General features: G+C 32.1%; 2 protein-coding genes across 3 annotated transcripts; one reads left to right on the top strand and one right to left on the bottom strand.

Annotated features, from left to right (window-relative positions):
* Nucleotides 1-4,940: 4,940 nt before the first annotated feature.
* Nucleotides 4,941-6,231, top strand: LOC119641741 (dnaJ-like protein 60). 2 transcript variants are annotated; one of them, XM_038040563.1, is made up of 4 exons: nucleotides 4,941-5,134; nucleotides 5,257-5,441; nucleotides 5,517-5,663; nucleotides 5,747-6,231. In XM_038040563.1, exons 1-4 carry the CDS (start codon nucleotides 5,114-5,116, stop codon nucleotides 5,898-5,900), a joined length of 507 nt encoding a protein of 168 aa, XP_037896491.1. In that variant the 5' UTR covers nucleotides 4,941-5,113; the 3' UTR covers nucleotides 5,901-6,231. The 2 variants fall into 2 exon arrangements, with proteins under 2 accessions (XP_037896491.1, XP_037896490.1); XM_038040562.1 differs by having other exon boundaries at nucleotides 4,941-5,175; nucleotides 5,747-6,229.
* A 1,908-nt stretch (nucleotides 6,232-8,139) lies between these two features.
* On the bottom strand, nucleotides 8,140-21,695 carry LOC119641732 (dopamine N-acetyltransferase). The gene is made up of 4 exons (XM_038040550.1): nucleotides 21,368-21,695; nucleotides 18,090-18,257; nucleotides 8,820-8,972; nucleotides 8,140-8,731 (listed from the first exon to the last, which is right to left on the bottom strand). Exons 1-4 carry the CDS (start codon nucleotides 21,461-21,463, stop codon nucleotides 8,294-8,296), a joined length of 855 nt encoding a protein of 284 aa, XP_037896478.1. The 5' UTR covers nucleotides 21,464-21,695; the 3' UTR covers nucleotides 8,140-8,293.
* Between the last annotated feature and the right edge of the window lie 3,578 nt (nucleotides 21,696-25,273).

Raw genomic sequence — 25,273 nt, 5'->3', positions numbered from 1 at the left:
AATATTTATTTTTATTGTTTAAAAAAGTTTTTGTTAAGATAAATAAGTTATTTAATAATTAATTATCTATATTAAATCTAAACTAGTCCTCAAATATTATGTATATATGGATATAGAAATATTTCTTAAAAGGTAAAAAATAAATTTAAAAACAATATAATAAACAATAAATAAAAATAATAAATCTTTGTTTTAATTCCAACTTTTATAAAGTACTATTTTGTATTCGATATCTCTGATGGAGAGCGCAGTGATTTTATCATTTCATTAAGATCTGGTCTGAACATTTTCTATCGTCGTATATCATCCGATAGCACTTATTGTTGGAGATCCCTTACTTGACTATTTTTGCTGGAAATTATGAATTTCACAAGCAATTTTATATATGTCTTATATAGGACTCATAAAAACCACTTCTATCTTTCCAATATTTTTTTCAGGCAGTTTGCACGCAGGAATAGAAAATTTGGTAGGCTTTCCTGAAAGCATTGCACACCGCGTGCTTTGCGCAATCCACCTTCAGGTGTTTATTGGCGATAATTAAATTATTCTTCTTTCTGCAACTTTTCTGTAGTTCGTCTCACTATAGAATTCGTCGTGGTTTTTGGTGAGTTTGGTGCTTTATCCTATATCCTGTAAGCAATCGTAGAAAACTTTCCGCTGCCCGTGGATCATCGTCGGTATTTACCTCTTTGACATCTTCGTAAATTTGTCCATTTTAGCCGAATGATCTGAACTCTTCTTCGATCTAGTCTTCAATTTGACGCCCATGCATCAACTTGCGTGCATATACTTCTAATGTTTTTATCAATTTGAAGCCAATGCCTTATTTTTGCGTCCGAAGAAATATTTAGCACAGAGGGCGCAGATGAACAAACTGAAATATGTTCCGGACTTGACTTATCAAAATCATATATCCAGAAAGACTTTCTAAAAGTCTACAAAGCGTCCTTCTCGATATTATAAACACTGTGGTCAAACGAATATCGACTGTGTGTATAAAAATTAGCGATAGAAGCAGCAGAGGCGATAGCAGAATTTTGCGTGAATCTGCAGCCCCTAATTAAAAACTGGAAAAATGGTGCATATTTCAGTCTACGAATTAGTAAATTATTTATTTACGGGTGTTATGGTAGAGTGAACATCATTAACAATAAAATGTTGCAATAAATAAAAAATTAATAATAAAATAAGGAAAAAGAAACTCAGTTTTATAGAAGTTTTCATATTTGAAATTATGATACTTTTCAATAATTTTTCACAGTAAATTTTTGGGTTTTCCCACTTGCTTCTTCACTGAATTAGATTCTTCTGTCTTCCACAAATGCCGGTCGTTCGTTATATTTGTAAGTGTCAATTTAAATAAAGCCTTGCCGTATCTACTTTTGCGCAAAAAAACAGAGATGCCTTCAAAACCTACCCAGTTTTCGTCAAGCAAAAAAGAAGAAGATGAGAAGTATTCTTTAAAACATGTTGAAAGCAATCGATGCTGACATCCCCCCAACTCGACGTATGGTTAATTCTAGTCAGAGTATAAATATATTAGAAAATGGTGACAGATCATTTTTTTAAAATTGCATAAACGGAAAACTTTTTTTCTTCAACTATTTTGCAAAATTTTTTTGAGTTTACTTATAAGCTTAGTTTATTTATTGGCTTAGTGCATTGAGCAAGCAAAAAAAAAGAAAAAAATAAATAGTAGAAACTTATGTATATATAAAATTGTAAAATGTAAAAATATCCGCCAAAAATTTAATTGTTTTACAATAATTTCTTTAAAATTAAAATATTGGAAATATTGATGCGAATAAGGAAATGTCAATTATTCTATGCTAATTTGCAGGTTTACTTACGTGGACGTCAAATTTCTGTTTTTGTTCTCTTTCACAGTATAAAAGTAGATATTTAACAGTATGAAACTGTTATAGCCGGCCGTGGAAAAAAACAATTTTAGAATAGTTATAACCTACCATAAATACCATCTTTACGATTAAAGACCACAGAAACAATTTTGGGACTGTAATCCAAAATACTGCAAATACGAGCTCAACCAGTATTTGTGGCGTCTGAAAATGACCAAAATTAAGTTCTGAAAAAATTATAACGTCAAGAATTCATTACGGCAATCAATATCGTGCCGATAGAAGTGAAGCTATACAGTTGCACACATTGATCCCAATACTTGCGGTTCATACTGAACTTGGTTAACTTCTGCATGTGTGTCTCCAACATCGGTTCTCTGCAACATAGAATTAATACCAACTTATATCAGCATTGGTTATTATCTGTTGAGAAATAATTGCACCTACGTAAAGTAATTCTTTTGTTGCAGTTACTACTTCGCGTTAATCCTGTAATCCGATTATTATTGCCGTTAGAGCTTGCTCCACCGAAGACCAATTCAATTGGGATGAAATGTTCGACCACATAACTTGTGCTGTGAGATCAGGTGTCCACTCCGCTGTAGGAATTGAAAGCTATTATGTCACACCTTTGGTCAACATATGAGCATACATATGTGGCATATTATGCTATAAATACACAGTAAATATTGCAGAAGATAGAACAGCTAATTTTTCAAGGGGCGATTTATTAGATACTCTCCGCAACAAATTTGTGAATTCATGTAAAACGTTATAACAGAAATGAAATTTTCAAGGTTTAAGATTAAAAGTAATAACTTAAAAAGAGGGTTAAGAAATTTTTGGAAAAAATTAGGAAAATTCTAATTTTGAAAAAGTCATCGCTTTGTGTTACTTTCCCACTTACAGTAAGAAAAAGTTTTGGTAAATTCTATTAGCATTAGTTAGTAAGAGTTGAAAGCCTATTTAATTATTTGCGACTTACGATGCCAAAGATGTGTACGTCTCACGTCTGCGATTTCACTAATTTCAAACTTTAGTTAATCCCTTTGTCAAAAAAAGCAAGTTTTGATAGAATATGAAGGTATACTTTTTGGCGTTTCAAGAATCACAATAAGTGAAGAATTGTACGAAGTTATATTAATGAAACTCGACTTTGGTATTTTTTTTTTTTAGATTGTTAGACCCTACTCAATTGACTTACGATTTTAACCTAGGGATTTATCAGGCGAAAATTTTAAAGGAGGAAGCTAATGAAGGTTTTTGTACTGATAGTGATTGTGAAAAGAAAAACTGGTTGCGATTTTACGAATTATCGGTTGTGAGTATGTCTATAGGTCGGATGTATGAATTATGGAGTTTTCCTGATGAAAGTGCAAGATAAGACGTGGAAAAAAAATTGTCCTTCTCGGTTAAACATTTAGTTAATTATAAGAGTAATGGAGGAAGATCCCTGTTTCCTACACAAGAAAAATTGTACAAAAAATATCAAAACGTTTAAATGAAATTATTAAGCAAAAAGTATATCTCTCCGAATATTAATTTTTATTAGTATGCTATTTTTCATCTTCTTATACATCCTTATGTGAAAAAAACACAATATTAATGACACAAATTTTTTTCAGCTCTTGAAGCTATTTAATGTTCTTGTCTATTGAAATAATGCTTTGTTTTTTTTTTTATATATTAATGTGTATTCCCCAGCAATACAAAATAACAAAATAAATTGCTGTTTGGCCAATGGACAATGTTTAACAAGCATTTTTATCGAGCGTAAAACCCAATATTAATGAAACTCACTGTGAGTATAAATAAATTGAACATGAAAACACAGAAAACTTATGTTAACGGAAAATTTACATTTATAATAATCAGTTTAATCTTTTACCAGAGCAAGTTTTCTTTATATGCACGAAACAAAAGAGAAGTAAACTCCATTCCCTTTTTTAAGCTGTGTTATGGAGTATATAATTAAATAAAAAACATAGGACAAAAAAACTCTAAATATTTTTATTAGACTTCAAATTTACTTTCGTATTTGTTTTCTGGAGAAAAATTTTATTACATCGCTCAATAATCAGAAATAAGTCTGAGAAAATAAGTCTGAGATTGTCTGTTTATCCTGTTTTTTTGGGCCAAGAACAAAACGTATTGAAAATGGTTCGGATCGACCTCTTATAAAATATATTGTGAACTGTTGCGTATATCAAAGGCCAATTACAGTCACATTAAACGCCTATATCTTTACGAGAGATATCGAATTATCTCAATTACTTAGAATGAAATCTTTATTTAATCTTACTTCGGACAACTTTCTTTGTCTAGCACTTTAAGGAACTCTTATACATTTTTTGCTTTCTGTTGAAAACTTCTGAAATTATTTAGGTATCAAGTAACAGAAAAACTACCTTACTTTGCAAATGAAGTTCGAAGTTCGCTTGTTTAATTCTCCTTTAATTTGCCAGAATTCGAACAAAGACCGCACTTTGCAATATGGTGTTCGGTTTGTGATTTTTCCATAAAGCGAATTAAAAGAATTTAGAAATAGGGAAATTATTTATTTTAACTTACCAATCCAATCTATTTATCTTCCTTTTTCTTCTGCAAATCAAAAAGAGACGATTTAGTCGCGTTTTTTGTGATTATATTAAAGTCGGATAAACATTTCAACATTCTAGAAGTTGTATAAAAGTAGCATTTCTAACTTGGCTTCACTGTCAAAAAAAATAAGTACAAATAATGTCGATAAAAAACAACTCTGAGTTTCTACAAAAACATTTTATATAATATTATAACATAGCTGTATATAACTGTTTGCTTTCATTACTTCATCTTGTCAGCAGAATAACCGAAGAAATCTTTTCAGAGCAAATTAAATTTTTATAAATGTAGAGCCGATAGCCTGTGCAGCTAGTCCTCAATGTCCTTTTTTTAGTCTAAGAATTTATTTCATTAGTCTAAAATTATAATAATAATAATAATAATAATAAAAAATGTACTCTTGCAGCTTATCGATAACAATTTCCCATCGGTAAAGGTAAACAGCTGTTTCGTGCAGCTGATACACATCTTTTATTTTAGTTATCAATTTCATTCTGTTTTAGCTCTTTTGTTTTGGTATAGACGATGCATTAAAAAAAGGAAGCGAAAAAATACAAAATTGTAAAAGATAAGTAAAAATTTAAAAATTTAATTTCTCATCGTTCAATGATAAATGGATAAGGATTCACAAAACTACTACGATGTTTTAAATGTTCGTAGAGATTGTAGTGGTAAGGAAATTCGTAGCGCTTTCTTAGAACTGTCAAAAAAAGTTGAGTACACAAATTCTAAGAATATGTAAAAAAGTAATTTCTATTCTCTCCATTATAATTCCTATATATATATTACGTAGTACCATCCCGATGTAAGCGTAAAATCGAATCCAAAAGATGCAGAAAAGTTCGTTAGAATTTATGAAGCTTACGAGACGCTAAGTAAGCCAAAGTTGCGAAAAGAATACGATAATCTCTTAATACAGGGCCTCCGTTCTAATGAACGCAGGATAGTAGAAAATACGCCAAATTCCGCAGTTCATGGGTTTGATAAATAGCCATAAACGACTGAATCTAGAATTAAATGAAATTATATTTCCCCCTTGTTTTTATGATCTAGATCTTGGGAAGTTAGACCAGACGTTGATGCTCATCCCGGTCCTTATTATGGTGTTAGAGGTTGGAGTCGGATTTCAAATTCAAAAATTGCTTTAGCTTTGTTTATTCTTGGCATAATAGGTGGCCTATCGGGATTTGCCTCTGTTAAGTAAGTCCTAATAAATGTATTTCACACTCAATTAAATACGGATTTGCGTTAAAATTAAAAGCTTGTTCCTATTGTATTTCAAGGCGTTCACATAATTACCAGAAAACGCGTATAGATGAAGTTTCTGCGAAGGCCAATGAACATCATGAAAAGATACGGTCCGATGCTCGCAAGTATGGAAAGGAGGAGCAAGTAGAGCGCGTAGCGAAGCGCATCTTCAAAAGAATAGATTCATAGCCTCATCTATTGCTTTATTTCTTCAGAAAAGAAAGGAACAGCGGCAAATTTTGTAAATATTAATATTTTGAAATTAATTAAAAAAAAAAAATAAATAAATAAATGCAACCAATCTTTTAAATACCAAATGGAATTATAAATTTGATACAATGTAAGAATCATGGATATGAAGAATAATAGACCACAATGACCGTAATAACACGAAATATTAAAGCTAACTATAGTGAAGTTGATGCTTGTAAATTTATGTACACATAGTTGACTTCTTAAAGGCTTAAAATTTTCTAGACTAGTTAAGTTAAGATTTACTGCTAATCTAAATTGTTATTTGTCAACTTGAAAATGAAATTTTAATTATAAAAAGTACAAATTGTTATATAATAACACATTTTATTAATATTTTAGAAAAGTTATTTCATAAAAGCCACAATTAAAAAATATAAAATATATGGTAATTATGCAAAAATTTTATTAAACACCTTCATTTGCTTTAAATGAAAAAAAAGAAAACAAAAATCGTAGAGGAAATCAGATTGCATTCACAGCGACTAATAAGCAAAAACATCTCGAATAAGACATACGCCAATAGATACAGATATAGTATATATATGTAGATATATATAGATATAGTATAGTTCTTAGCGTACCCGCAAACTAGTATAGATGCAATAATTTAAGTGAATGTGTACAACGCAAAAAGGGAAAAAGAAAAAAGTTCTCTTCTAATTTTTGCTAATTATATGCGTTAGGACGGAAGAATACAATTCAAAATTTTATTATTTTACACCGATGCGAACGGATTGAATAATTTTCACTTTAACGGGTTTGCCTTGCATGTACCTAATCGTTTAAAAACTTATAAATCAAGTATAAGCATAAATGAGTTGTTAATCGAGATCCTTTACCCATTCCAACAACATTTTGAAATCTGCAATTTAATCAGAAAGTACTAAGGACTGTAGTAAGGGTCGCAAATTACCAAAAAATTGTAGTAAAAATCTTAGTTGATTGGTGGAGAAACTTTTTTCCGCTTCAGTAGACTCTTCCGTTTAACAAGCAATTGAACAATTTGTTGGTCGAATTACAAGTTTCATAATCTTCTCCTATCCAGCCAATAAAGGTGAACTAGAAGAAGGGGGAATACCACATTGATGTGGCCATGAAAGTTTATCAGTAACACGAAACCATTGCCAACCAACAACGATGAGTCGCAATGTTATGCTGTCCGCTATCGCTGAGAAAGCCATGTAGTCCTGTTGAAGGATCTAAATCTGTTTCATCCCTGTACAATAGTTTTCCTGCCTGTACATAAACACAGCATAGCCCACATTACACCAAGGCCCAAAGGCATCGAAAGTTTTGGACACACTTTCATCAGTCATGAACATCTGAGATTTCCGCTGTACGTTTCAAAGAGTAGTTTGGCTACTGCCGCCCACGCATAGGAGCTATATTCTGATTATTGATATAGGCGTCGTAAATGGTATGGGTTTAATGAAGTATTTTTGCACTGCTTTAAAAAACCTAAGTTTTTGGCGAACACATTCTATCCCCGAAATAGAATCTTAAGAATGTTTGAATAAAAGAGACAACGGATGCGGAGAAGAACTCATCCACTTTATAAGATCCTCCACCACATTTTTTTAAAACGTTACATTTATTTAGCAAATCCAATTCAAGTATATACTTGTAATCCATGTATATTTTTCCAGTGATACATGAGCCGTTTTCTTTGAAAATGATGTAAGTCTAAATTTGACAGCAATAAATGCAATCTGCTTTGAGCATTTTATTTATTTTATAGATAACATATTTTTCCAAAAAAAAAAGAAATAGACTTACAACACTTTCAAAAAAAAACAGCTTAAATGATAAGTGTACTATAATTGTATCCAAAAAGGCATGTACAAAACGGCAAACACACGAGACAAGTATAAGTATTTATTAATGTAATAATAAATAATAATAAAAAATTGTTTATTAACTTAAGTACGACCAATAAATTAAACCAGTAAATTAAAAAAAAAACTTTAATATAAATTTTTTTTCTGAAAATTTTTACTTAACACTATATAATTGTTTATTATTCTTCGAATGTGTATGTATGTGTACTTGTGTCTGCATCTGTTTACATTTATCTTTTTTAATGTTTTTAATGGAATCACATTATTTTTATTAGTTATTTTTTTTTATTATTTTTTATTTTTTTTTACTTAATATTATATAATAAAATCACATACAATTTACAAAGTTTTAATTGATTATTATTAACAATATGCAATGCAACGAAAACAACCGTTTAACAGTTAATCGATCAAGCGAGCGATTCAATTGATCGATTGATAATTGAGAAGGAATAGAAACATCTTTTTTATGCTAATTGACTCATTAATTTAGGCTTTACCGTTACTATTGATCTTTAGATCAGCAATTTCCTTAACTAAAATACGGGCCGCAACATGAGGTTCGCTGGGTTTGAGGACAACTTCATCATTTACTTTATAATCGTCGTAGTTGAGACGGTAAACTTCATGGAATCCCAACTTCTCCAAGACTCGTGCCGAATAATGACTTGTACATAGGACATGCATTACGGGAATGTTATGACTCTGCATATATTGCAAAGTCTTTTCAGTCAACATGCCTGCAATACCCATTCCACGATAATTTGTATTAACTGATACAATTTTACCATCCAATATGACATCCGTATTCGGATATAAATCGAAAATATTAAAATTCTCTTCTATATAATCCATAAGGCCAAGAACCTTTTTAAATTTTGGATGTTCGCAGTCATCAGCAGCCTTTTCAGGAACAGCATCTACAGCCTGAAATAATTTATAAAATTAATATCAATTATGATATTTTAAGGGAAAATTGTTTAACGATTTGAAAAAAAAATAATGAAAAACGTACCGGACGATACATTAGAGCATTTAAAAATACTCCGATAATTTCATTATCTTTAGTAACAGCTTTATAGGAACAATTATCTTTTAAGCATTTTAAAGAGAATTCTTCCAATTCTTTGCATTCGCCAATATTAAGGAAAGTATTTATTGGTTCATCCTGTAAGAAAACAAAAATGTAAATTAATTTGAATTGAATTTATTTCCGCGTTAATTTAATTTAATTTAATTTAAAAGTTTTTTTTTTGCCATTTCTTCTCTGTAAATTATGGACATTTGTGCTGAATGAATCAATTATTTATGCAAATAGCGAGATATCATTATATTTATTGTCTTACAAACTAAGAAAATTACATTACATTATATTAAATGCCATAAATGAATCACAACAACAGTGGAAAGTGTGTTTACAAATAGCGAGCGAGTATTAAGGTTTTATGAAATAAATATAATCAATCTATCCATGTGTTCATAAACTCTACGTATGTATCTATACATGTTTCATGTTATTAAGTTCTACATACTGTTTGCAACATACGCTACAATTAACAGTACAATCTTGATAATAATGATTCAAACTTTATCGAAATTATGTCTTTAGCTGTCTGCCACAAATCGTGGTCCAATTCTAAGAATTTTTTAAGACGTTCATTGCTGCGCCAGCTCAAAAATTGCAACTTACATGTTGAACATAAAGAACAAGACGGACAGACGGTCAGGCAAGCTTAGAAACACTTTCTGAATCAGTCGCTATAGCAAAAGGTGACTCCATCTCAAGTCCGTTTGGGTGTTGCACACATCCGCAGAAATTAAGTATACTCTCGTGCCGCAAGGATTATAGGGTACAGAAATAAATAGCCATGCTACGATGGTATAAAGCATTGGGAAGTTAGCAAAAAAGTGGTTCGATCCGAATAATTTTTGACGTCGTTCGTTTTTCGATCAAAACATGTATGTGTAGTAAATTTGATTGAAATCGTTCCAGAATTTGCGACCTATAGGTTAAATACAAGAAAACAAACCAGACGGACGGACAGACAGGCTTATATGATATATATATTCTCTATAATAAAAGGTGAGTCTATCAGGACATTTTTAATAAACCCTTGCGGCAAATGTGGTGTAGGTTGTGGGAAGATCAGTTTATTTTATATAAAAATTAAAAAAAAAAGATTAAGTAAAATAGTAGCGATTAAAACAGAAGTAGACTTCTTAGAGCATTTTCAATCCAAGATTCGTTGCGTTAATCATAAAACGCTTGGCATATATGGCAATGTGGTGAACACAATTCAGCAACGAGGCAGAGAGTTGTCCGCACAAGCCGTGAAAGCTCGATTAAACGAAGTTCGAAGACTCATTGTGTAATTTAGAACTGATTTCCGACATTATCCAACTTACAAGACAATCTTGCAAGTGAGAGGGCCTATATCAAGACTGGAGTACCAGATAGGAAGATTGGGTATAGTTCAAACCTTAGCCTCTGGGCAATCTGAGTCCCATTATGCGCCTCTAATTAATATCGACTTCGTTGCAAGACAAGATATGTCAGTTACAAAAATTGCAAAAAAAATATGAGTTATGTCCATTTGAGATGTTCCTCTGTGTATGGCAGCGGGGCATCACCAACTTTTTCTAATATGGAGCAATCAGTCAATGGATGTTCCCTATTCAGGCAATACGATGACATTCGTAAAAGAATGAGGGCATCGAAAGCGAAAGGGAAGCGGCCGTAGCTATTATGCCATTGCCAACTGAGCACCCACTATAACCCATTGAACCATTTAAGCCAGTTTTGGTAATCGCGATTATGATTAGCGACCGATCACAACGCCGGAAATAGCTTTGAGCAGAAAGTACAATTTTTTCTTTTTTTTCCACAATAATTACTTCGTAATTGCTTTCTCTTGCTTGATTTAATAAAATGACACCTTTAAGAACAATGTATTTTTTATTATCATATTCTTGCAATTGATTGCAATTCCTTTCACCGACACGTCAAAATAGCTTATATATTATGCAAGCAAAAAATAAACAAACTCACAATCATGTAAGTAAATTTAATTAATGCATTACGGATTACAATGATCGTTTCCAATAAAATTAGAAAACTGCGTTTTTTAACATAAAATTCAGAATATGTTAACAGCAGATAGCAACTCACTTATCCATTCAAAATATGTAAAAAAAATAAGAAAAATGAATAAATATAAAATAAAAAATCTAAGAAAGTTACATTCCGTTATGTGCAACGAACTTTCCGCGCCCATCAGCTCGCTCGAAGCATGTCCGCAGGTAAGTAAAAAACAATTTTCAGTTTAATCTATGGATTTTAGGCAGACTTAGGGCGGAAGGCACGACTTTAAATTCCCAAGGCTAATCGGGAATACATATATATATGTATATATTACGCTTTTGTAGCCGAATAGGCAAAGCATCGCGTCTAATAACACAATGGTAGTGGGTTCAAGTTTCAAAAATGGTGGAATTTTCAATACGGGCAAGCATATGATCTAAGCTAAATTTATTTACAAAACATATAGACAATGCAAAAGTAAATTAATAAATAAATATAAGTAAATAAATAAATAAATATATATATGTATATGTTTAAATGTTTAAGGTGCGGTAGTACTTGTTACTTGTAGGCTTCGTTTGCAAAATATTTTTTTTTTTTTATTTGATTGTGAGAACATCAGATGACCGATTTGAACCATTTTAGAACCCAATATATCCCTTGTAAATGTTTGTGTCAAATTTTCAATCAATATCGGTTGGATAAAAGAAAAGTATTCTATTCATTGCGACCCTGGTTCGAGAAGGTATTTTCCTTTCTTTCAAGGTCCATTTATGAGCATTTTTTTCCTTTGCAATACAAGATGAACCCGGTTTCCCGAAGTCAATTGTTTTAGCGTTCTTTGGACATTGTTGAAATGAATTGACAATGTACTATATATATATAGTGTGGACAGACAGACGGATGGGGGGGACAGGAGAAACATACCTAAATCGAAGCATATAAATACTTTAAAGTATCTTGGTTTAAAACTTTTTAAATGTGTTACAAATGGGAGGACAATTTTAATATGCCATTCTCTTGCGATACTGAGTGTAAACATAGCAACATGCGATTGTCTTTAAATGTTTTGTACAACTTATGTAATGTCGTATAATTATAATATTGTTGAATAAATTAATTTTTTTTTTTTTTTTTTTTTTTTGTGTAGAAAAAAACTCATTTATATTTATAGGTTTTTTTATATTTTACAAGCAGATGGAATAACATATTGTTTCACCCCTAACTGCTCGTATCGTATAAAAAGCTATCGATTACCGGAAGATGAACAAAAAAAAACATTTTTTTCCATTAGAATTTTTGATCGTTTAAAACATACGTTGGCGAAGAAGATTACAAATCCGGAAGCGAAAAAAAATCAAAATTCCTTTATTCCCTGCAAAATCTGACAACAAGAATATATAAGCTATAGGATTGATTATGTAAAAGGCTACTGAATGATAGATTCGATTATTTTTGTTCTTTATGAACAGATCTACGAAATTTGTAAGCCTTGCTCCAGTTTTCTTACAAAGTGGATTTGATTCGATTCACAGGGGAAGATCAGATCGCCTGAACTAATCGCATTAATCGATTGATATCAATGATTGATAAGTAGATTAATTTCAGCCAACTTTATTGCTTACAAAACTAAGATAGTTCAAGGAACGCCCAGCCATTCGCATCCATATTCAAGTCATAATTTCACTCAAAAGTTGGATCGTAGCCTTTTAATACAGAAGGAATTGGCTTCGTAAACCTAGAACTTTTGTAAGCCGCAACCTGGACAGAATACCGCACGTTCGGTCACAAGAGTGGCCGAACAGGTAACAATCGGGAGTACCAAGTCTGCGTTTGTTGGTTCAAACCTCAGTATGGTATAATTTTACTTATTTTGATTGTAATTATACTAAATGGTCAGTCGGTAAATCCATAGCGTTTACCGATCGTGTACACAACCACTAGGATGCAGTCGCTTTCCAATCTCTTCCTTTCCGACCGTTATCGTATTGCACGAATAGCGGGTATCCCCAGATTGATTGGTAGTATTATTAAAAAAAAAAAAAAATTTTGAGACTGGCTTATCTACCCAATGTACTAGCAGTGGTATGGTGGACTATTTTTCCCGATTTCGGGCGTAATGCCTATTAAATCCATTTCTTTCATACTGAGTCAATCTCGGCTGACTGCGACTAGTTTCTCTTTAAAGGCCGGCTCTCAAGCAACCGATACAGTTAATTTATTTATAAGGATTCCTCCGAAGTTTAAAAGCTTTTCCCGACATAATTACACTATCAACTACACTTAATCCGCCTAAGTGGCCGAGTAGGCAAGAGTCTCGACTAGCAACTCAATGGTCGTGGGTTCAAACCTCAAGTGCGGTAGAGTTTTTAATAAAGCCGAAAGCCTTACATGCTAGTGCTTTAAGACTTTAGTCTTCGAATTTATTCTTTAAATTTATAATAATAATAATAATAATAATAATAATAATATAATAGTAATAGTAATAAACTTCACTGACCTATTATCAGCATAAAGGGAAATTATTCCTAATAAGCGATTACTATAAGAAAGTTTGCGGAATCTTTTGGTTTTCCTTTTTGTAGGCCCAAATATATTTAAGTTTTCGTATAGAAAAGGGGGTGAGATAAAATTGTGTAGGAATCTATACGAAATTACGTTCGGAATGAGCTAAAGAAATTCCACCTTTTCTTTCTGGAATTGTTTTTAACAATTTTTCAAAATTTGATATGTAAGCATAGTCAAGGCTGAGGGACCTGATAAGTTGATTGTATTTGAATTTATCTTCACACCTTTGAATTGCAAAACTTTCAAAAAAGTCTTTTCTCTCGAAGTATTTCATGTTTCACTTTTTTTTTTATGTTAGAAAATTTAAAGGTAAGTATTTGAAGCTGAACTACTCAACGTGAATTATGAATGTAAATATAGTTTTTACACATGAGGTTAGTAGATTAATGCTTTTTAGAATATATAATTAATTGAGTGCCAGTTGCGAAGGCATTGCATACATTAATAAATTTATGTTCGCATGCATGACGGTTGGTCTCACTAAGTATCGACAAAATTAATCATTAGTTGAATGAGACATATACGATCCACAATAGGTGTGCATGTGCGTGTTTTGCAAAAAATACTACAAAGTCATATCTTACTTCCTACGACTATATATATATATATATATATATATATATGTATGTATATGTATAATATATAGAATGTATATATCTATACAAATTTGAGCAGGCAATGGACAGTTTTGCCAACACCAATTACTAAATGACTTTAATATAAAGCAATAATCGCATACATATTTAACATTCATAAGCGTTTAGCGGACGCACACACAAGCTGTTCGCACATATTTTAATTAATGAACGAACGAACGAAAAAACACAACACACAGCAGATCGAACAGATGTTAAAGCCAATATAAAAATAAAAGAAAAACAGCAGCAATTATCAATGGTTACGCGGTTTTATGCAAATCAGTTTTAACCAAATTACTTTATTCATTGCGCTATTCATTAATGAAAACAATTTTTATTGAACTCATCATGCAAAAATCGGAGATATTATAGTTTCCTTGCTACGTTTGTAAAAACTTGACACAAAATATTGTTTTATGCCACGCATATATATATATATTTTATCAGCAAGAAATTTTAACCCGATTTTGCTAATTTTCATATCATCTTCCGGCGATTTGTAGAAGCTACCAAAATATAGATAAGTCATTTTTGTTCTCACTCATCATTCAATCATTGACTTTGAAGAGTCTTCAAGAGAAGATCCTCTCGGCAGTTAATATTGAAAATATCGGAGAATTCTTTCACGATTCATTTCTCATCCAATAGAAGTGGAGGTAAGAGTGCATAGTTTATTTGCAGTCACTTTCGTCATAAGGAATGTAGAGATCAATGCAGAAAGTAGAGGAGAGTCTCGTATAATTCCAAGTTCCATGGTAAATCCAAGAAAGTGTAGCTTATTACAAATAGAAACGGGGCTAAGAGCATTTTTAGTTGCTTCCTAAGCGGTCTCTAGAGAAAACAGAGAAGCATGGGCGGCAGGACTTGCAGAGAAAATCCAACTGCAATCTGCGAGCATTGCGCTGCCTAAAATATTATGTACACCTACACACCTAAATTTTACATGAATGTGTACGGCTTTGTCCTGATAGCTGCGATAAATGGTAGGAGTTGTCTCTGCCCATAGGTGATGATGAATAAAGCCTCATATCGTGTGCGTTGTAGATTTAAGCATTGCTAGTGCAGAAGACTGCACTGCACTGAACCCTTTGCAAGACTGCTGTAATGCTACGTTAGCATTACGCATATCACTTAACTTCACGAAAGACCACCAAAGCCAATTACTTTTCTGTCCAGACTGTATCAATCGGCGTGCCTCACACTGCTGCTCAAAATGTCTACCGATTTCAATCAGCTTACTGTTAATATAATGGAACTCTTTGTGATGGGTTGTAACAGCTGTTACCAGACACATCAAGCGAGCAGGATACTGTTATCCTGGCAAGGCTTTCCATTCGCTACTTTCACGAATGTCAATCACTCATACGACGGATTTACTGTGGCTGCTACACTAACTGCATATTAAGCTATTGCAGGACGAGCTTTCTCTTAACTTAGGCTTGCCTGTCAGGAACAGCGTAACGATGAGTTTGTGAGCCTATTGTGGATCGATTGCTACTCTATCTGAAACCCCTTAAAGGACGCTGCTCTCACCAATCTCTTTCTCTCTTTTCTCATTCTCAAATTTTTTAGAATCGACAAAGAGGATTTCAAAACTTCATCTAAGCAAATATTTATTATCGAAGGCAGTCACTCATGTTTATAAAATAGTCATCGAAAAGGTAAATTTTGTCGCAATTTTTTAAATTAACACGAAAAGTGCAATCTAGGCAACCGCGTTCATAACTTTACAGAAAATGCCCTCGTCGTCTCAATAACACTTAACAACTTTATATAACTGTCACACTGGAATGTCTATTAGAAAGTATGCACTAACTGTAATGACTAACTATTTCATACTTTAATCGTGCCTACGGTGAGTGTCCAAGTTTCGTTTTAAGCTGAATTTAATAATTTTTCCACGTGCTTTCCTATACAGTTGTTTTCCATTTCTCACAACTATCGCAACAATGTTGTTACTTATGATAAGATCAAAACATATAAGTCATTGCGTTTTTCTTGCTGCTGTAGTACCGCTTATCTAGATTGAAAAATAATACTACGGCTGCCACACAAAAATGCATGTAAGCGATTGTATGTGGCCCTAGTATAAAATGCAAATTTTTCTCTAGTAGTTCCTAATGTAGTATATAATTAAATTATTCATTGAATATATATATGTATATATATTATGTATATATATATAAATCAATATATATATATATATATATATATATATACATAAATCAAAAGCATTAGAAATTCATACCGAGAGATCGTCTATAACTTTCAGTGCCGTTTACTTTGTTTTTGCATTGAATTTCAGTGCACACCGTTTATACCTTGTGTGTTTTCAAGAGCGCACGTGTATTTACTTCCTTTTTTTTTGCAAACAGTGAAGCGTAAGGCAATACTTTTGAAATAACACCTGTTGCAGGTTATAAGCAAATTACACATAAATTGCGTTGATCGGTTAGAGTTTCCAAATTCGATGAAGCCCACATAAAAAGGCCATAAAAAAATCAAATTTTAAAAACGATAGGTTGGTTTTACCGGTATTTTTATATCTCACATCATTTGTGGTGTCGTGGTAGATTAAGTTTGCGCAACATCCAGACGAGCTTGAGATAGGCTCACCTCTTATTATATCGATTGATGTAAAATCAGATTCTGAATCGATCTTAGTTAATCTGTCCGTTTTGTGTTCAATCTACAGGCCGGCATTTTTTAGATATTTCAATGAAATTTGGTACCGATTAATTCCAAATTACTTTTTAATTGAATCAGAATCATTTTCTGAATCGATTTAAGCTTATCCGTCCGTTTGGTCACCTGCTTGCTTTTTTTTGTTTGAACACTCGTTCTTTGAATAATTGCAGGGCGGTTGAGTGTATTTAATGATGACCCGTGTTCCACTATTCAATTCGTTAAAGCAATGGTAAATGAAATGGAAATACATTCGAGTTACAATTTTATCGTTAATTAGGAACATACTACTCGATCGAAAACCGATCAAGACCGTTTTTGTACCCAGTATGCAAGTGGCTTTGACGGTCATTTGTTCTCGAGCGCGAAAGTTATAGATGAAAATTTTTCAAAATATTTATTTATTTTTATTTATTTTATTTATTTATTTTATTCCACTTATACTAGAAACTCAACTAAACAAGTAACAGTTGAGTTCAATAGGCTCTTAATGCAAAACTAATATTAATTAACAATAAAATTGAGTATAAGCATAATAAAACAAATAAGAAGAGAAAAAAAAAAGAAAAAGAAAAAAGAAAAAAAAAGCATGTACACTATCAGCATAGGAGCACACTTACAACCGGTACAGGACCAAATTGCAAATGAACCCCTAAGCCATCGCAAACATGCATAAGCCTGGCAACCGATAATAAATTAACAATAATTCACTTTCGAAACGTAACGACTTTTTAAGGATGAAAGCTAGTTTAAATACGACATAGGTAAATCGCGCGTATTAAGCAATGTTGCTTTAATATGATCGCGGTTTTGCGAGGTTGTATTATTTTTCTCTGCACCATGGGCGTGCAGGTGAACAGATTGCGCTTACACTTTAACTTTAAAATTTTAATCAATAAAGGAATGTTTGCCACATTTCAATATCATTTCATTATCTTTAGTTTTACGACTATGAAGATCTATAAAATTTGATAAATAAATTGAGAGGTTTTCGTAAATCTAATGTTAATGACAAATGTCGATCGGTGACAACGAATCAATTTATCCAATACATCCTGTTAACGTAAATCCCTTCCTTTGTTACTTTTCAAGTTTTACGCTTCTTATGTGGTGCAATAAATACGCTAAACGTAGTGCGGTAAAACAGCACTAAAAAACTTATTCAATTGAAAGTTGATCTGACCCACCCTTCTCGCTCATGTTATCAATAAAAGTAAAATCAATAATTCATTTTTATTGCACACATGAATGAATGAATGAAAAGAATTCTTTAATCAAATTTTTAACTTCAATGGTTTCTTTTATAGCTTACCTTAAAGAAATATGTTTTAAGCATTTCCAGTACACCATCAGTATCTTCTTCGGTAATTAATTCAATAGTGAAAGCGGCATCATTCGGTGTTTGGGTTATTAATGGTGCAATCTTTGATATATTTTCCATTTTATGGACAAAATTTGTGTTTGGATATAACTTCGAAAGCTGTAAGTATTAAAAAATGATTTTTGATTTATGTTATGTGATTTGTTTGCAAATGAAATCTAAAGTTTTTTTCATATACACTTCCTTATCCTTAACAATTACTTTCATTATTATTCTTATCTTAAAACAAAAAAAAAAAAAAAATAAAAACAAAGACTTTTAAAATTGCATTCCATTAATAATGGTCTGCATTAACAATTTAAATGTGTGTAAATAATTAATAATAACAATTTTTGGGTGCGGTACTTTTGTGACCTATAGATTTCAAATCTGGTTGATTGACATTCTCCAACTTGTTACATATTTATGTTACATATTTAATTAGAGCAATTTCTATGTTAATGTAAACCAAAAAAAAAAAAAAAAAAAAAAAAAAAAAAAAAAAACGTTTGCATTTATTTGCATAACAACTAGTCATAGTCTATGTAAATTAAAATAATTTAAAATAAATTTACTTTTAACTAGTAAAACTAAATACATTGTTATATAATATTTAAATACTCAGCGTTTAAGAAAATTGTATAAAATTTGTTAAACGTTCTGTTAGCATGTTAGAATGACACAAATTGACGTTTTTTTTTTGTAAATTTTTTTTTTTTTTTTTTGCACAATGTTTAACTCTTAAATAGAGTCATGCAAACTTTTCAATCGATCGTAAACGATGGACTGGTATAATTTACTTATTTGACTTGTTGATATGATCATAGAACAAGAACATATTTTTCCTATCAAAAATCAGTTTACAAGGAAATTAAACGAGTGATGTCTCTTCATCATTCATTCATTTCAAGCAAGCGCTCTTCCTTTTAGATTTTTCATTCCAACTACTGTCCGTGTGAGTGATCGAGTACGCAAGGCATGTCGACTAATTTAATTCAATGGTCGTGAGTTCAAATCTCAGGTGCGGTCAAGTTTTCAACAAAATCCATAGTCTTTTGTATTGCTAGTGTTTTCAGACTTCAGTCTTAGAATTTATTTCTCTAACTAAATTGTTTATAAAAATGATAATAATAATCAACTATCAATACATGTCCGTCATTGTAATGACATTTGGCCAGGAAAGATTAGAAGGTTTCTTGGACATGGATCGATACGCACTCAAGCGCTAGTCCCCGAATAGGCATGGGCAAAATGTTTCAAGATGATAATGATACACAAAGATGAGTTTCGAATAATCCAAGAGAAACAGTTGAACGACTTCTCCATCTACCACGAGTGTTAGCTAAGTATGGTTTTTGGTCTTGACGACATAACTGTAATTTTGAAAATACTGCTTGTTCAATTGTTGCTAAACGATCTTCATTGAGATTTGCCCTGCAGGTGATCGTATGGATGTGGAATACAATCATTTTCAAGAAGACCTCCCCCCCTCGTAAGGTGAAGGTTGTTTATATTAAATATTGCAAAAGATGAATTTCGATTGGTCGCATACGAAGACAATACCTGGCATGACTAAACCTAAGTTTAGATGTGAACTCGCTAATAAGCCAGCGAGCAATAATACTCCCTTCAAACTGGCGTCTGACTCCATCTCATCTAATCTTGCTCACGGTACACTATAAATACGCTATTGCTTTATCTTCGTTAACCTACGTCGATTAGCTCATCTAAATTCTATTTCGCTTTCCATTGTGTAAATAATGTTGTACTTTCTATTTTAAGAAATTATCCATAGTATAAAAACAACAAAAGAATTGGGAGACAAAAGCTTTGCATAGATAATGGTCCTAAAGGGAAGTTCATTTTGCAATAGTTGAGGAAAGTATATCTTTCCACTGAAGATTTGCATTTTTTTTATAGAAAATATGCTAACGGAATAAAAATGGGTTCTCCCACCATTTTTTCGTGCTAAGAAGTCTTTAAAGTCTTTTGCTTAATCAAAATAAAAGACTGACTAATGAAATGACATGAAAGGGAATCGACGCAATGCTGGTTTTAGCGGGTTAAAGTCACGCATATTGCCCTCTCGGGCGCTTCAACTACCGCAAACAAAAAACCAAAGCGAGGAACATAGAGACGGAGAGACATTGACGGATGCGTGAAGCAAAATTGAACAGATAGGTAGGTACACGACTTGATAAACTTATACGATGATACATGAAAAGGGACAAAGGAGTCCATGGGCAAATCGCATGGTACTAAGCCAGCGTTCGCGGGTTCAAATCTCAAGGGCCGCAAAGCTTATTCGCTTACAAGCGCGGCTAAAGCTTGTAATCAGCGCTTCAATCGTTGAAAGCGTACCACTTACCAACAGGGTTTGCGACCACTGCGCTGTGATTATCCCCTCCCTAGCTCTTTCTCTTTATTCATCCTTTTTTAACCGCCACTGTATTACTCAAACAGAGGACAGTGAATGATTGTTGATATAAAAAAAAACAAAACTATAAAGTAAAAGGGTGGGCAAAAGAGAGCAAAGATAGATACTCATATGCGGGTACGTATAGATGTATTATGGAAATTAACATTTATGGAACGTATTAAGAAGGTAGGAAGATTGAAGCTCTGGCTCTGTATCTACAAGGGGAGAACGCAGATAAAACCAATGGAAGGAACTAACAGCACCGGCCGCAAACGTTAAAATAATAAAATGAATGGGAATAGCGAACAATGGCGGGAAGACGATATAAAAATGAAGGTGAACGAAATGCGCCAGTTTTTCTCATGATACAATCAAGACCAGCAATCCCCAAGGGCGCATCTTGAAGGATGCCTTTTTATCTCAGTGTACTAGGGCCACTAGTTGGAAGGATGTTGCCACTACGTCCAAAAAAAAAAAAAGAAAGAGCTCTGGCAAGGCTTTGGTTCACATTTTTGAAAGTGTCGAACGGAATTTAAGACCGACATATTCTTTTCATTTTCGGTACATACCGGATATCGAGAATATCGATTAAAGCAAAGAATAGTTTCTTTCTAATTTTATTTATTATTTATTTATTTTTTTTTTTTTTTGTGTCTTTTATTTTAATGCACTTTTGTTTTCACCTCACGATAAACGTAAACAAAAAATTATAAAATTTGCAAATCATACGTAAATTGTTTGGATGAACGCATATATAAATAAATAAATGTTAATTTATAATTTTTCAAATTTCCAAAGCAAACACACTTACCCCATATCCGGCATCAATAACGCGTTTAATCGAATCATTTTTATTACCAAACGTGCAATTGGCTTTAAAGTAATCGGACATATTTTTTATATCCATTTTAATGGATTCAATTAATGCGATTTATATTTAAAGAAAAAATGTTAGCTCAAAAGTTTACAATATCAAAAGATCCGTGTCGGGAAAAGCAACAACAAATCTATCTGTCGCATAAATAAAGTTAACGAACGATCACTTATTCCTTCGCTATTGTTGAGTACAATTTTTTTAACTTTTTTTCTTATTTTTATTTTTTCTTCTTGTTAGTTTGTTTCATACAATGAAATTTTTTGTTTATTTATTTTAGAAATTCCGAAATATATATAAGCTTTTATAGTTAGTCAGTCAGTTAGTCAATCAGTCAGTATTTACACATTGAAAAGAAAATGTAATTAAAATAAAATAAATGAAATAATTTTGTGAAAGAACGAATGCACATACATATATACATATATGAAAATTTGAACTATATATATATATATATATAGTTCAAATTTTAATGAAAGAAATATTTTTGTATATATTTTTTCTATTGTGAATATATTTTATTTTCATTTATTTTTTTTTGCACAGGATATTTGAACACAATTTTATTACAACTTCTACGATAGAATGATTGCAAACGCTAGTCTGTCACGTTATATATACACCGTGAAATTTGTTTATATTCTTAGATTTTATTATTGTTGTGTGCTTGCTTGGATTTTTTATTTATTTTTTTATTTTATGTCTTGTTTAGTTTTTTGTTTTTTTTTTTTCTGTGTGTTTTTGGTTTTTTTTTTTTTTTTTTTTGCTTTGTATGTGTTTGGTTTCCGGCGCGGACTGGAGGAGTAAAGTATTTTTGCTGAGTCTCCAATTAAGCAACAAATTTGCAACTGCCAGACTAGAACATAAAATGCATTAAATACTAATGTAATGTAACTAACTAGTCACGACTGCTTTTCACTTTATGCTTGTTTGTGTGAAATGTGTTGGATGTGCGAAGTGGTGGGAGGGGGTCTCTGAAAGAGCTCGCGCGAGAGGTGAGTTCATAATCGGAAGAATGCTTTTTGTTTTTCGCTTTCGTTTTTCTTGCACACGCATATGTATGTGTGTGTGTGTGTGTATGTGTGTTTACGTATGCGTGTGTGTGTGTGTGTGTGTGTGTGCATATGGTGAGGTTATATGCTGCAAATAATCTCACGAGAGGTGCTTGCATATAAAGATTCTGCGCTATGGCATTGAATTAAAATAAAATATAGCGGCCGGCCCCCAATCTTGTGCTAAAAGCCAACAACAATAACAAACACTTTAAATTGTTTTAACTGTTCCTTGTAAAGAAACGGGCACTTGTAGATTTAAAATAGCAAAAAAAAAAAAAAAACAAAAACAAAAAGAGAGAAATAACAACAAGTTGTTATATAGCGATATGCACACACATCTATATATGTATGCATATATACATTATACATACAATGGCTTTGTTTGTACTTATTAAAGATTTGTAATGATTAACATTAAGTATGAAAACAAAAGATAAATAAAGTCCTCAAACACTCCCTCATTCGCTCACTTCAAGTGTTTGCAAAGTAAAAAAAAGAAAAAAAAAACAACTCAGCTACAGATAACTTTCATATAAAGCGTTTTCTATTATATTCTATGTGCAATGAATGCTTACAATATCAACCCCTACACTATGTATGAATCATTAGTACTGTTATGAAATTTTACAAAATTTAATGTTTTTTACTTTCTATGTTAAATAAACATAATAGAGAGAATTCAAGCATCTATTCAATAATCTATAGAAAGTTGAAATGCAGTCGTTACGTGACGTAAGTTATAATCATTGCTTCCCCTTACTCTAACTAAATGCCTTTCACCAAGCAATCCAGACTCTAGAGTAAATTTTCGTAACTAACATGGTACAAGGCGATGATGACAATCACCGGCGACAATTACTGATCAGAAAGTTGGGGGATTATTGATTATAGCGAACTTTTGTTACTATCTTAACTAAAGCCTTGACAAATTGTCCATAGATAAAAAATGTGATTTAGAACAAATTGAGTGATTTCTAAATCAAGGTCGCATCTCGTAATTAAGTACCAGATGTTGAAGCAAAAATAAAATAAATTCATTGTATTGTGCCCCTATTCACAAAAGAGCAATTTTTTTTTAACCCTGATGTGACCAAGAGGCGCCTTTGAGGCTAAAAGGAAATTTAAACTTAAATTTTTTGAATATTATTCTCCTTACTTTACGGCAAATGGAAATTTGAAGTTAGTCCGATTTCGAAATTAATCCCTTCCAGAAAACATGTATTATTATACCACGATATGACTCGAAGTCAGACAGTCAGAAAGTAATCTCATATTTTAGGCGGGAAAGAAGGACCCAACTGATGGCAAGATATCAAGCAAAGATGCATTGAGTTCTCGCTGTAGTGTCATATTTGAAAATTTCTTTACGAGCCTTGAACTGAAACAAAGTTCATGCAGAACTAGCATCAGCAGATAAATTTTTTCTTATCTTTTGAAGGTTTTTTCTGCACCCTATACTACTTGCAGTGTATAGCTATACAATGTTCATTCGTATGTATACAATAAACGGAAGGAGTTGAAATACGCCAATTTTTCATTATACCGATCGATTCAGAAAGCAATTCGGAATCGAATAAAGGTTGTCTGGCCATCTATCTGTCTTGGCTTTTTGTGTTCAATGCAAAATGAGGCCTACCGTTTACTGCACCGATCGATTGAGAACTAATTTCAGAACCTATCTAAGCTTCTCTGTCCATCTGTCCGTTTTGTTTTTTTTTTTTGCGTTCGACTATAAGGTGGGATTTTGCAAATATATGTATTGGCAAATAATATTAAGCAAAGTGAGGTAGAGTGTTTGATGGTGGACCGTGGCTCACTTTAGTTTTTTTGTACGATTTTTTGTGATTCGAAATTAAAAAGTATACGGCCTGTGTGCAATACTTTATCTTTATATGACGCTTTATTAAATAAATGAATTTAATCTATAAACAGCATTTTAATTATTCCCACGATTCTCATAAGTGCCTAAGGCTCACATGGCTGGATTCGGGTTAAAAGAAAACAAAAAAAAAATAATAATAAAAATTAAACTACGATGAACGAAAAGCTGCTGCTCGTAGTTGATGCACACATTAAGATAGGAAAGCTTACCTTATCAGAGAATTAAATTCCTGGTACTTTCCGATCGTATTTATTTGAAAATTATTTCTATTCCATAATGGTTATAGCTATTAACCATATTTTCTCAAACAATAGCTTTTACATCATATTTAATGATTCTGATAATTGCAGTAATGTCTTTACGTAACTTTAATAAATCATTAATTAATTTGTTATAAAGAAAATATAAGAATCAATTTAGTATCATCATATATCGCTAAGATTTTGTCTGTACAACAGTGTGATGAGATGTTCTTTCAACTACTAATTAACGCACCAAAATTAACGAGAAGAAGAATTGGGAAACCATCAGGTTAGCAATTTACGTTCACGAACATGCTCCTGTTGTTTTATCAATTCATCTATAGAAGGCAAAAAGTATTTTTTAGGCATTGTAAAGCGGCCCTTTCTTTTCATTTTTTCTCTGCCATGAATTATAAACCGACTTAAAATCGTAACGATTACATGATCTCGATGGACATGTTGACATGTTTTCATTTCACTAACTTACCAATATGGACAGACGGCATCTAATGTACGCTCAAAGACGAATTTTTTTTCTTTTTTATATCCAACACCGAAGGGCAACACCCAGAAGGAGGCTTGAGAGACTTCAGAAACATTAAATCCTGAAATGATTTAAGCATGTCAGTCTGTCCGCCAGTTGTAAACATTCTCGTGCTCGCAA

This window comes from Glossina fuscipes, unplaced genomic scaffold, assembly GCF_014805625.2.
Source record: "Glossina fuscipes isolate IAEA_lab_2018 unplaced genomic scaffold, Yale_Gfus_2 174, whole genome shotgun sequence".
NCBI lineage: Eukaryota > Metazoa > Arthropoda > Insecta > Diptera > Glossinidae > Glossina > Glossina fuscipes.
This window is presented reverse-complemented; position numbering and strand designations above follow the sequence as displayed.